Source organism: Acinonyx jubatus, chromosome E4 (assembly GCF_027475565.1).
Source record: "Acinonyx jubatus isolate Ajub_Pintada_27869175 chromosome E4, VMU_Ajub_asm_v1.0, whole genome shotgun sequence".
NCBI classification, from domain to species: domain Eukaryota; kingdom Metazoa; phylum Chordata; class Mammalia; order Carnivora; family Felidae; genus Acinonyx; species Acinonyx jubatus.
This window is the reverse complement of record NC_069395.1, coordinates 36,095,511-36,108,787: the sequence shown is the minus strand read 5'-3', so window position 1 is coordinate 36,108,787 and position 13,277 is coordinate 36,095,511. Positions and strand designations below refer to the sequence as shown.

The window sequence follows — 13,277 nt, the reverse complement described above, 5'->3', positions numbered from 1 at the left end:
AGTATGTCTTCATGAACACAGATGCACAAATCCTCAACATATTAGCAAATCAGAGGATCAAGAGGTACAAAATTTCAGTTACTAAATAAGTCACAGGTAAACTATACGATAGGGAATATAGTCAATAATACTGTAATAAAAAGAATTAGCAAACCAAATCCAATAATGTATAAAAACAATTATACACCATGACAAGTGAGATTTATCCCAACTATGCAAGGCTGGTTCAATGTCTGAAAACTGATTAATATAATCCATCACATCAACAGACCGGGGCGGGGGGGGGGGGGGGGGGGGGAGAAGCATATGACAAAGTCCAACACCCATTCATGATAAAACCTCTCAGCAAACTAGGAATAGAGGGGAATTTACTCTACTCAATAAAAAGCATCTGCAAAAAACCTACAGCTAACATCATACTTAATGGTGAAAAACCAGAAGCTTCCCCATTAAGATCAGGAAAAAGGCAAGCATGTCCCCTCTGATCACTCCTTTTCAACATCATACTGGAAGTCCCAGCTAATGCAATAAGAGAAGAAATGAAATAAAAAGCATGTATTTTGGGAAGGAGGTTACATGATTGTCTACGTAGAAAATTCCAAAGAGTCAACAACAACAATAAAACCTCCTGGAACAAATAAGCAATAGTAGCAAGGCTTCAGGATACAAGGCTAATATACCAAAGTCAACCACTTCCCTAGATACCAGCAATGAACACATGGAATTTGAAATTAAAAACAATACCATATACATTAGCACAAAAAATATTTAGGTATAATTTAACAAAATATGTACAAGTTATATAAAAGGAAAACTATAAAACATGTTACACAAATCAAAAAAGAACTAATTAAATGGAGAGGTATCCCATGCTCATTGATTCAATATTGTCAAGATACCAGTTTTTCCCTAATCTATTCAAGGCAATCCAATTCAAAATCCCATCAAGTTATTTTGTGGATATCAACAGATTCTAAAGTTTGTATGGAGAGATAAAAGACACAGAATAGCTAACACAATATTGAAAGAGGACTGACGCTATCTGACTTCAAGACTTACTGTAAAGCTACAGTAATCAGGACAGTGTGACACCCACAAAAGAACAAAAAGATCAATAAAACCGAGGAGACCCCCATAAATACACGCAATCAACCTTTAACAAAGGAGCAAAGGCAATACAATGTGAGCAAAGTTAGTCTCAATAAATGGTACTGGAGGGCACCTGGACGGCTCAGTCAGTTGAGCATCCGACTTCAGCTCAGGTCATGATCTCACGGTTTGTGAGTTCGGGTCCCGCATCGGGCTCTGTGCTGACAGCTCAGAGCCTGGAGCCTGCTTCAGATTCTGTATGTCCGTCTCTCTTTTCCCCTCCCCCACACGTGCTCTGTCTCTCTCTGCCTCTCAAAAATAAAGAAAACTAACTAAATAAATAAATGGTACTGGAACATCCACATGGAAAAAAAAATCTAAACACAGACTTTCCACCCTTCATAAAAACTAACTGAAAATGGAGTATAGATCTAACTGTAAAGTGCAAAACTATAAAACTCCGGGAAGATACCATAGGAGAAAATCTAGATGACCTTGGATGTGGCAATGACTTCTTAGATACAACACTAAGGGCATAATCCATGACAGAAAGAGTTGATAAGCTGAACTTACTGAATTTTTTAACTATTGTTCTGTGAAAGACACTGCCAATAGAATGAGAAGACAAGCCACAGACTAGGAGAAAATATTTGCAAAACATCTGTCTGATAAAGGACTGTTATCTAAAGTACATGAAGAACCATTAAAAATCAACAATAAAAAAAATGAAAATCCATTTAAAAAAAGGCAAAAGACCTTAATAGACATCATGAAAGGATATGTTGTTGATGGGGAAAAAGATGCTCTATGTCAAATGTCACTGGATAACTGCAAATTAAAACGAGTGAAATACTACTCTATAGCTATTAGAGTAGCCAAAATCCAAAACACTGACAACACCAAAGGCTGACAAGAACACAGAGTAATAGGAACCCATTCATTGCTGGTGACAATGCAAAATGATACAGCCACGTTGGAAAACAGTTTGGCAGTTTCTTACAAAACTGAATACACTCTTTACCATCCAATCCAGCAATTGCACTCCTTAGTCTCTATCCAAAGGAGTTTAAAACTTGTATCCCCACAAAAACATGCACACGAATGTTTGTAGCACACTTACTCCTAATTATAAAACTCAGAAGCAACTAAGAGGTCTTTCAGTGGGCAAACTGTGGTACATCTAGACAATGGATTATTCAGCACTACAAATAAATGAGCTATCATGCCATGAAAAGACATGAAGGAACCTTAAATGCATAATAGTGCTAAGTGAAAGATGTCAATCTGAAAAAGCTCCATACTGTATGTTTCCAATTACACGACATTCTGAAAAAGGCAAAACTACAGAGATGACAAAAAGATCAGTGGTTTCTAGGGGTTAGAAGGGAGGAAGGGATGAGAAGAAAGAACACCAAGGATTTTCAGGGCTGTGAAACTACTCTGTGACCTTACAGTGGTGGATACATGTCATTATACATCTGTCAAAACCCAGAAACTGTACCACAAACTCCAAGAGTTAATCCTAATATAAATGATAGATTTCAGGTGATAATGATGCATGGATGTAGGTCCATCAGCTGTAACAAACACACTGCCCCAGTGGAGACGTTGGTAGTCGTGGAGGCTGTACACGTGTGAGGGCCAGGGAATGCATGGGACATCTCCGTACTTTCCTCTCCATTTTTCTATAAACCTAAAACTGCTCTAAAAATAAAGTCTCTGTTTTTCAGTTAAAAAAAAAAAGGGGGGGGGGGGAATGAATGACACAACCAAAACTCAGGAGAGGGTGACAGAAGGTGATGGGTTGCAGATGTAAACAAAGGGCTTCTAGGAATCTGGTTAGTTCTTAAGCCGAGTGACAGATCCCCAAATGAATCAGTGATGACTTTTCAGAGTCCCTGGATTTACCGCCCCTGGTGCTGACCATCGAGATAACAGCTTTTCCTTGTTTAAACCCCAATTTGAGTTGTGCTTTCTGTTATTCCCAGTTAGAATCACCCAAACTGGTAGTGTCTTACTTTGGATGCAGTACAACTGGGATCTGATTTAGCATGTCAACATTTAATCCTATTCTGTTTGTCTAAGCAGATCATTAAAACTTTACATTAGTTACCCTCCAACTATAAAAAAAGATATGTTTGAGGGAAATAAAGAAACTGTAATTAAAACAACTCAGTATTTTTCCAACCCTAAAACGTATCTCCCTTGAAAACATTCTGATTAAGCATGTGTGATACCAAGGACAATCAAGACTTTTTAAAAAATCTATAAATCACCAAAGAGATAAGGCATCAGGTTTGTACTCTTGCCCTCCGTGGGGAGCGGCTTAATCTGGCTGGAAGATCACACATTTCCCATTGGAGCTACAGGCTAGAGGTCAGACCACAGGGCTGAATTCAGCTACCACAGGAGTTCTTAAAAGGAGAGCAAACAAGGAAATGAGATTTTGTTCAGAAAGGGGCATGGTCTCTGCTGTTTTGACCAGAGAACTAAAGAACAATGGTTTCTCCACAGACAAGTCCTATACTAGAAATTGTGCCCTGCTTAGGAAATCACCTCCATTCCACCTACTTGCATAGACAAAAAAAAGGGGTGGGGCAATAGAGGGACATACATGGGCACACACCATTCGTTCTACCTACCAGACACTATGAGCTAAGCCCTTCACCTGCATGGCTCTATTTAATCCTCAAAACAACCCTGCAGGGGCACCTGGGTGACTCAGTCAGTTAAGCGTCTGATTCTTGACTTCGGATCAGGTCATGATCTCTCTTGTGAGATCGAGACCCACATCAGGCTCTGCACTGACAGTGTGGAGCCTGCTTGGGATTCTTTGTTTCCTCTCTCTCTGCCCCTCCCCTACTCATGCACGTACTCTCTCGCGCGCTCTCTCTCTCTCTCTCTCTCAAAAATAAATCAACGTAAGGGGAAGAAAAACCTGCAAAAGCAAGTCTGCTCATCTCCTAAGATGAAGCTATGGAGAGGTTTAGTAAGCTGCCAAAGGCTGCCCACTAGTGGTTCGTGGAGCTGAGATTCACACCCATGTCCGTCTGATTCTAAAGCTCTTATTCGTTTCTTTAGTATCATACACAAGAACCACAAAGAATACCACAGGACAACTCAGTCTTGGAGCATTACCTCTTTGCAGGGACTCAAAGGCTGCCCCTGCACCCCCGCATCTCTTACGCGCTGTTAAGTCCAGTGCTGGCCACACCATGAAGATGCAGACCCAGCCAAGCTTAGCAGGATTCCATGATGAAAAGGGATCCCTACCATCCTCGGCTCCCAGACCAAAAAGCCTGGCCCTCACATCCACCAGCCACTTCACACATGCATCATCTTGGCCACAAGAGGAACAAGGTTGAAAAACCAAAAAAAAAAAAAAAAAAAAAAAAAGAGCGTTTGCTCAAGCAACTACACCCCGTCTGCCCCCGGTCCAGCTTCACTCTGAAGCTGACTCTTGATGCTCGTTCTCCCAACAGTCATTTCCACAATTACCTAAGGTCCAACAAGAGACAGCCCTCAGGAGAGGGGCGCTGCTGTAGATGGCGTGCATGTACATGAGGTGAACCATCAGCTCTGCCAGCCACCAATAGCAGAGGAGGCGACCCAGCCCCAGGGCAAAGGCCGAAAGGCTGGACTTCAGCGAGCAGTACTCTTGCTGCTGCATCTAAAGTAAAAACAAAAGAAGTCATTAGATTGCGTGTGGACTGTTTGCATCTTTCAAATAGTCCCCTAGACAATGTTTCTAGCATACTTCTCACAAATTTTATTCATATATCTACTAAAAGAGGATTGGTTTAGTTATTCATTGTTCTTAGGTGAAAAAGTCACACCCAAGACCGAAAACTCTGTCCCAGAGTAAGAACAGGGTGGGGCCAACAAGCTAGCCAAGAACCAAGATGGGTTCTGCATCCCTCCATCCCTGGCAACAGCCCTGCAAAAAGCCAGGGTGGAGGGCAAGATCTGATACAGTCTCTCTTCCTCAGGACTCTGGAGTCTCTTTGGGCCCAGGTGTCACCGGCCTGTCTTCATCCATCACCCACCCACATGTAAGGCTGGTAAAAGTAAGGCCAAGTCAGGAAGGGGCACAGGACTGGTAAGAGAAAGGGAGAATGAGACACAGAACCTGGCAACAAGGAGAAAATGAGATGTGGGTGTGTCGTCTTACCTGAAGTTGTTTTTGAAACAGGCAGAATAAACGCAAACAGGGACACTACATGGGACAAATCTCTGGCTCGGCAGGCAGTGCAGTGTAACACTTAAGAACATGGACTTTACAGTCAGAACTGGGATCCAATTCTAGCCCAAACCACACAGCTGTGTGATCCTGAGCAGGTTACTTAATCTCCCTGAGGCTTGTTTCCCTCATATATAAAGTGAAAAAAAAAAAATTGTCATGACTAAATATGGTAACACAGAAGAGGTACTGAGTATAACACCTGGCATATAAAAAGCACTGGCAAATTGGTAGTATCTGGTAAGTGATGTGCCTCCTACTGCCTTTCTTCACATTCTTCCCTCATGGCATCCCAGACTACTGGCTACAGGGCAGAATTAGGACACAGTTCAGAGCCAAACACCAAAGGTAAGAGAAAGAAGTTCTTATTGTTCAGAGTCACCGACAAACTACTGAGCTCACTCAGTATGTGTGGACATATTGAGTCAAAGCAGCCAGGCTCTGGGTCTTGCTTGCCCCATTGCCTGCTGCTTAGGGACGCCCAATAGTTTAAAATACATAATAGATGCTGAAAGGCAAAAGCATCTTGTAAAATTTGTGTGAAGTCCATCAATTTCAGACTTACACCACTAGACAAACGTACAAAAACAAGAGAGAGCAGGTCAATTTCTGGATCTTGCTCTGACAAGATTTTATTAGACTGAAGCCTGCTATGTAATACAGAAGTGAATTTAATGCATAAATGATGAAGTAGAATCTGCAAACATTTCCTGGCAGAAGAAATGGGCTTGATTTAGCTTTTGACGGTTTGGGCTCAAGACACCACACAAACAGGTAAGGCCCATTCTTAGGGCCTCTTTGGCTTCCAGGCTCCTTGAACATCAAAGGCACAAGGAGTCCCGCTACAGTCACGAGGAGTGAGAGGCAGTGCCCTCAGAGAGGAGGGGGAACCTGCACACCAGGGTGGGTATTTTTATTCCACTTTGACAATGCATTCTACCACTTCCGCAAACTGTCCTCCCACAGCAAGAAGCCAGCTGAAGAAATTCTGGCTGGCTCAGGAGCATTACAATAACCTGCACGAATGGTGTGCTCCCTTTCACCATCTGCTTGGGTAGCTGCACCAAGGAAAGCTCATTGGTTTAATATTTTCCATGTAAATTGATCAAACCAACAGGAATTTCCTTTTTCCATTACCTGTCCACAGGTGGCCTTAGAAAGGTATTTTGCCGAGCCATTCCAACCTCCCTTGTTAGAACCAACAGTAACTGCTGGGAGGGATCTACCAGGTCACCTGGGAAGAGTTTTCCAGGAAGGAACACTGGGCATATGAGGGCTTTGCAGACCCATACAGATCACAGCCGAATGCAACCACAGCTGAACTATGTGACCCAATGCACATCCCTTACCAGGCATAAACTGAGGGTGGTTTTCATTTGAATGCATACCATAAGTGTGCATGCTCTCCAAGACTGCATAAAGTCTACCGCAATGGATCTGTAGGCCAATGGATGGATAAAACTCCAAAGCAGAAACGCCTACCTGCCCAATCATTCATGTCTACATTATTGAATTGAGAAGAAAAGGAAATAACTCAAATGTCCAAGAGTAGGAGGTTGGTAAAATGCATGAGTGCACCTCAATATATTATGTAGCCGTTAAACTATTTTTTTCAATGTGTATAAATAATGAAAGACTGGAAAGATACATACCAAAATGGCGACAGTGACTGTACTCTTTTTGGTAGGATTTTTGGGTTGCTTTTAACAATTGGTTATTTTTATTATCGAGGGGAAAAGTAATGGAACTTCACGATATTGTGAAGACTTTGGTCCTCTCTGCTTATGACCAAAGTAGAGGCAAGGTCCTCTACTTCTTCACCTTTCTAAAAACCATCTAGCTTCAGGATCTCCCCTGGGCAGCCCGAAATCCTCTATGGGTAAGTATTCTCTCTCTCTCTCTCTCTCCTACACTAGACCCATGTTTATTTCTCAACTTCCCACCTTGCTTGTTGATTTCTCAACTTCCCACCTTGCTTGTTGCTCAGTACCTATGTACTGAGTTCCTCTTTGTTCATTCTTTTCCAGCTCTCTAAAGCAAATTCATTTTGATCTAATTACCATCAGCAATTGAGGAAACAATTATGAACATAGTGTCCATTGGTCTGTGGAGGCTGGAAGAAGAGTTCAACTCAAGGCAATCAGCAGAGCTAAGACAGGAAGAGGCACCTACACCATTCCAGAGCACAGGTGGGCCTTTCTTGGTGCCACACTCTTGGAAGGAAGCAAGTCCCCGGCTGAATGTGAGTCCCCGGCCTCAAAAGCATTGTTGACAGAACACAATCTTCAAACAACCAAATGTCCCCAGATTCTAAAAAAGCAGCTCTCTGCACGTGGCCTGTAGGCCCCTAAGCGCAAGCCTACCCTAGCACAGGTCCCCTGAAGACCGGCCCTGCACCTGAGGTCTCAGAGCATCACTAGGGGTGCAGCCCCATCCCACAGAGCCCCCCCCCCACCAGCCAGGCAGTCAGGAAAACATGTCTACCTAATCACCTCTTAGCTCCAGGCAATCACTGTTCAAGGTCAGTTCAGAGGACTGCCTTCGCTTCCCCAAACAATGTGCAGTCTAAAATGACACAAATATCTATAATTAAGGAGAAACATGAGGTGCATTTTGTGGCTGATTGGCTTCCCAATAATGGCTTACCTATTCTCCTCAGGGCAAAACTTCTCTACCCGGTTTAATAAGGTATAATTACATGTCACCACTGGACCAGAAGGGCTGGACTCTTCTCCGCAATGCCCCCTTTTTTGATGCCAGATGCCTCCTCATTCCGAGTAACAGAAATGTCAATTCCTTAATCGTACAAGTGAATACAGGAGAAGGAAAACAATCCAGTTTCCTTCTATTCGCTTGTACTTAAAAAAAAGTTATTCATCTTTCTTTAGAATCATATGATTGCAGTCCATTTGTAACTTCAATCTAGTTGACTCCCTTTTTAAAAAATTCAGCATTGTCCCTTGCCGATCCAGCAGGAATAAAAGACATGCCATACACAGCTCCCCTAATGAGCAGGGCTGCTCTCTTGCCTGTGTGCGAGCATTTCATTTCAGAAATCTCAAACCTCGGGGGGTGCCAACCATAAGACCATTGGAAACCACTATCAATGGGAATTTTTAGTTAAGACTCCACTAAAAAATACACATTAACTCATCTGCCAAATGCATTTTAAAACATGTTATATTTTAAAACCTCATTTCATGCAAATTGCATAAAAAGGAATATTGAAGCCTTTCAAAGATAGTCTGATGATTAAAGATGACAGATCTCAAAGATGAAAGGTTCTCTTCCTTCACACACTAATAATACATATGTTTAAGAGCACCAAACAAAAGCCTTCCCTGGAGCCAATGTTCGACTGTGCCAAATCTGCTCTAACCTCTACCCTTGGGTCAAGGGCACTGTAGCCAGGTGTCTTATTCCTTTGTAATGGAGGGCATCTCTCTAGTCCATGGTCACACACTGCACCCCCTACTCCCAACAAAGCATTCGGTCATCAGCCCTGCCCTGCCCCTCCCCAGACATCCAGACCAGGCCAGGGGTTTTCAGGGGTCTCTGTCACAACAGATGTACCTACAGCTGGTGCAGCTGCCACAGGACGAGGACCTCCAGACCCAGATGTCCACCGGGACACACGGCATCCTCTAACTCCTGTGGGACTGGCTGCCCAGCTGGCAGCAAGGCTCACATCTGTACTCCTTCCACCCCAGTCTGCATTCTCTTAGCCTCTCTTTGTTTCCGTGTTACCATCTATAAAGTAGTGGTAACAGTATCTCTCTCCGCCTGTGGCCTTGGTGATGAAGAAGCTGGCACATGCCAGGCCTGGCTGAGAGCAAGTGCTCAGTCCGTGTTATAACAGGTGGCCTCTAGAGCCAGAGCCTGCCCCAAACCCCGAGCAGCATGTCTGTGACATTGCCCGCCTGCCCAGCTCTCACAGGCCCCAGCCACTCAAGGGCTGGGCCCACCCTGGTACATGCGGCAACTGCCTACATCTCTCTCCCGAAGAGACAGAGTCAATACAACTGGCCTCTTCTAAGGCCAAGAATGGCCACTGCCCAGAATCCCCCACTGCTGTGCCCACCTACGTGACAGGTCACCCAGAGTCTTGGTTCTGGGCTGAACTGTATTAGTTCACAACCTTGGGAGCTTCCTGGGGTAGAATCTAAAACTGGCCCCTATACACAGAGGGCATGGAGAGACAGAAGAAAGAGGCAGGCCACTCCAGATTGATAGGTGGCCAGTGTAATAAGCAGAGGAACTTCTATACAAGGCTGGGCTGGGGTGGCTGCAAGAACTCCACACCTGCCTACCAAATCTTAAAAGTTTATACAGAGGCCTTAACTAGGTTAAGTCACATATTCAGTCCAGAGGGTCTCGATGACACCCTATTCTCAAGTCTATGTCCCAGAAACAGCTCCTAGTGGGGAATGGTAGGCCAATTGTACATTCTAAGGACAGGGGAAGGGGTGAGGAGCTCTGACTGCCTAGGTTCAGCTTGCGGGTCAACCAGCAATCACATCCTCTCCAAGACCTCCTCCAACAACCTACCCCAGAATTGTCACACACTTTCGGCTAATGACAACAATAACAGTAATCATTAATACTTCACAGTGTTTACACGTTAAGCCATGTTACCTATACAAAATCATTTGATCCTGAGAACAATCCTATGAGGGAGATACTATTATTCTTCCTATTTCACTGATAAGGAAACTGAGTCACAAACAAGGTAAGCAATTCACCAAATGCTCCCTAGCCAAAGAGAAGCAGGAATTCAAACCCTGTAACAGTAGGGTTGGGCTCCAGGGTCTTTGCTCTTAACCACCATGCTCCCCTGGAGGCGGGGGGAGCACAGCCCTCAGCAAGGAAAAGCCCCCTGGCCCTACCACACTCAGACTCACTGTCCTGCCCCACACCAGCCCCCCTCCCACCCCCTGCACAATTCCACCTGCTCAGGGAAAGATGTGGGGACCCCAGGCTCCAAGCTAAGTGAATAAACAAGCCTTGTGTGAAAGTGCCTCTGCTTGTTAACCTGCCCCCAGCCACAGAAGAAAAATAAACAGGGCATATGTTCCTGAAACTGCAAATGCCATCTGAGAGGGCCTTCAAGTCAAGGCCCTGCAGCCTCTTAACAGGCAGATTTTTATCTGCTCACAATCAGTGTGCAAATCTCACATGCCTTACCTCACAGAGGACACCTCTTCTATGCTTCCCTCACCTTGTGTATGCAATTTACACACAAACAAACTGGGTGAAAGATACATTCTCCCCAGGGTGTGCCTAATACTGTCATTTTACCAACCAGAGTTTGCCCTTCCAGTTGGTTTCCACAATGGGGCTCCGCTGCCCCCTGGTGGCACAGCCTCATTCTCTGGCTCTCGCTGACCTGACCACCTAAGAACCATGACTGTCAGTCAGTATTAGCATTTTAGGTGACATTTATTCATTCATTCACACAAACGTTGCTTACAAGGTCTTCCAGTTGGCTTTCCTCCTCCCACTCTTGGGAGTGCAGTCCCTTCCTTCTTGGCCCCCCTGAAAGAATTCTTTCACTACTAGCTTTAGCTTCCTGGTTAACTGCTCCCCTTTGAGACACATTTCTCTCAAAGAAGGTAAGTGCCCCATAAGACCTTCTGTAACTGCAGAAACCTCTCGGCTGCTTTTACTTGTCCTGCAGCTTACTAAACATTTTGCCATTTCTACACCGACTTTCCTGTGCATCTTCCCAGATCGTACAGAAATGTTTCAATTTGCCTTCTGAGTTTCCTGGTTTTAGCAAGTGCTACCATTTTGAAAGGAATGAAAAAAGAGGGGTAAGACAAAGATGCAACCAGAGTCCCTACAGGATGAAACCTGGAGGGCCTAAACCCACACTGCACTTGGTCACCCCCACCCTCTGGCCCCCAACTCTACCGAGGAACTTAGGACAGTTCAACCCCTCAACCACCAGCAGGCATCAGAATCACCTGAAGGCCCATTAAATCCCATTGCTGGGCCCCACCCCCAAAATGTCTGAATCAGATCTGAGGTGGGGCCCAAGAATCCGCGTTTCTAACAAGTTCCCAGGTGTTCCTCCTGCTGCCAATCCAAAGACCACACTTTGGGAACCACGGAGCTAGAAGATCAGCTGCCATCACTAACCACCTATCCTTCACACAATCATTTTAAACATAATTTTCAAACACAATCTTCAAATACTTCATGACAGAAGAATGATCCTATGTAACCCAAACTGAGGTATGAGAAACCGTATGCCAAACATGTATCTGCCTGGAATATCCATTTCACTTGAAGACTTATGGAGAAAAAAAAGTTAAATAATTTAACTGGCAATTTTAAAACTGTACATTGTTGTTATAATGCAGAAGTACACTTTTGAGTACAAGAATAACTTCGGGGGATTTTTTAAGACAGAATACGAGATTTTTAAGAACCCTGCTATTTTTCCAGGGGGCATCTGACATGCTCGCCTTTGGAAATATGCAACACTGCTGCTGGCCCTGCACTTTGAGCCCATTTCCAGGCATGTGTATGTGTACATGTGTGCGTGTGCATGTGCTGTGTTTTATGTGTACATGAGTTGTACTGCGTGTGCATGTACATGTGGACATATGTATTAATATTCTCACCTCCATCAAGATTGTTTTGGTGACAGGAGGTAGGAATGTCCCTTGAGAAACACAGGCTTTAGGTATTATCAATTACTAAACTTTTATTAACTTCATGAACATGTTCCATGAGGCTAGCTATAGAATGAAAACAAAAATTCAAAGTAGGAGGGAAAATGAGATGGGAATGACATAGATAGCTTGATGGGAGCTTCAGACAAAGCTGTAGGGAAGCTGGGTCCTGGACAGAAACAGGCACTTGGACCCAAAACACACTGTTACCTTGAAACTCTCTCTACCTGCACTCTGTTGGCTCATCTAGGTCCCCCTGAACAATTCCCAGGTGATGGCAGTTACTTCATAAGCAGTTTGTGACAATAAAGGAGAACATGATATTTTCCAACCAACAGCATAGATAGTATCTCTTTCTACTTTTCTAAGTACGACCACCAGAATCCACTTTTGTCTTTCCCTGGGACTTCCTGGCAGTGGATACCCACCCCTAAGTTCCTTTCTGTGCCCAGTTACTAATCCTGGTTGCCAGCACCCACTGAAGAGTCAGGGTGGGGGGTTCCTAGAGCCAACATGCCCCAGAGACAGGCTGATCTGTATTTCAAATACTTATTTCTCCTAAGTATTTCATTTGTTACCTAAGAAGTCACAACAGAAACGTGTCTTAAATTTGTGGGCACCCCAGAACGAAAAGCCTCAGGAGTCTCACGGATGGCCATGGCCAACAAGGACGGAGTACCAATCCAGTCCCCCCACGGGCTCTACCTGGGTGATGAACTCTGGGAAGCTGAGGATGGGCCCGTTGTGGAAGACGGGGTAATAGAAGACGTAGGCCACCAGCCAGGGGAAGGAGTAGAAGCTGTTCTCAGTCTCCTGCCAGCAGAACTCGAGGCTGAAGCTGGTGTAGTACAGGCAACGCACGGTCAGCGTGAACTGCAGCAAGTAGTACTCGTTCTCCGTCTGGTACCACCCTCTCTGCAAAGTCACAAGAAGAGGACAACTCTGGAGTGCCAAGGAGGGATGCCATCCGGTCCCCTGGGAAGGAGACCGCTTCCACAGAGAGAGCAGCTGTACCATACAGGGGGTTTCTCCACCACTGGGAAGCAGGTAGATCTCAGTGGGAATGGAAACCAGGAGTTAATGAGCAGTGGGCGGAAGAGCGTCTCTAACACCGCTCATCTACTTAGCATTAGGCCTCGTGTGCGGTGATGAGAGTTTGCCCAGATATGCATCAGATTCATCCAGTGGGGGACATGGAGATGAGCTACAGCCAGTGGATACTTGGACAGTTCTTCCAACAATACTGAAGGCAAAGAGAGGCTTATAAA

The 13,277-nt window shown here is 44.6% G+C and overlaps 1 protein-coding gene across 16 annotated transcripts in view; it reads right to left on the bottom strand.

Annotated features, from left to right (window-relative positions):
* The window catches only part of HHAT (hedgehog acyltransferase), a 319,323-nt gene that overhangs the window by 225,880 nt on the left and 80,166 nt on the right, over positions 1-13,277 (bottom strand). For 15 of the 16 annotated variants that reach the window (XM_053208994.1, XM_053208987.1, XM_053208995.1 and 12 more), the window contains 2 exons: positions 12,715-12,924; positions 4,588-4,759 (listed from right to left, as the gene is read on the bottom strand). In XM_053208994.1, coding sequence (XP_053064969.1) covers positions 4,588-4,759; positions 12,715-12,924 — 382 coding nt within the window. The remainder of the gene's footprint in view (positions 1-4,587; positions 4,760-12,714; positions 12,925-13,277) is intronic. The other variant, XM_053208997.1, reaches the window with a different exon arrangement.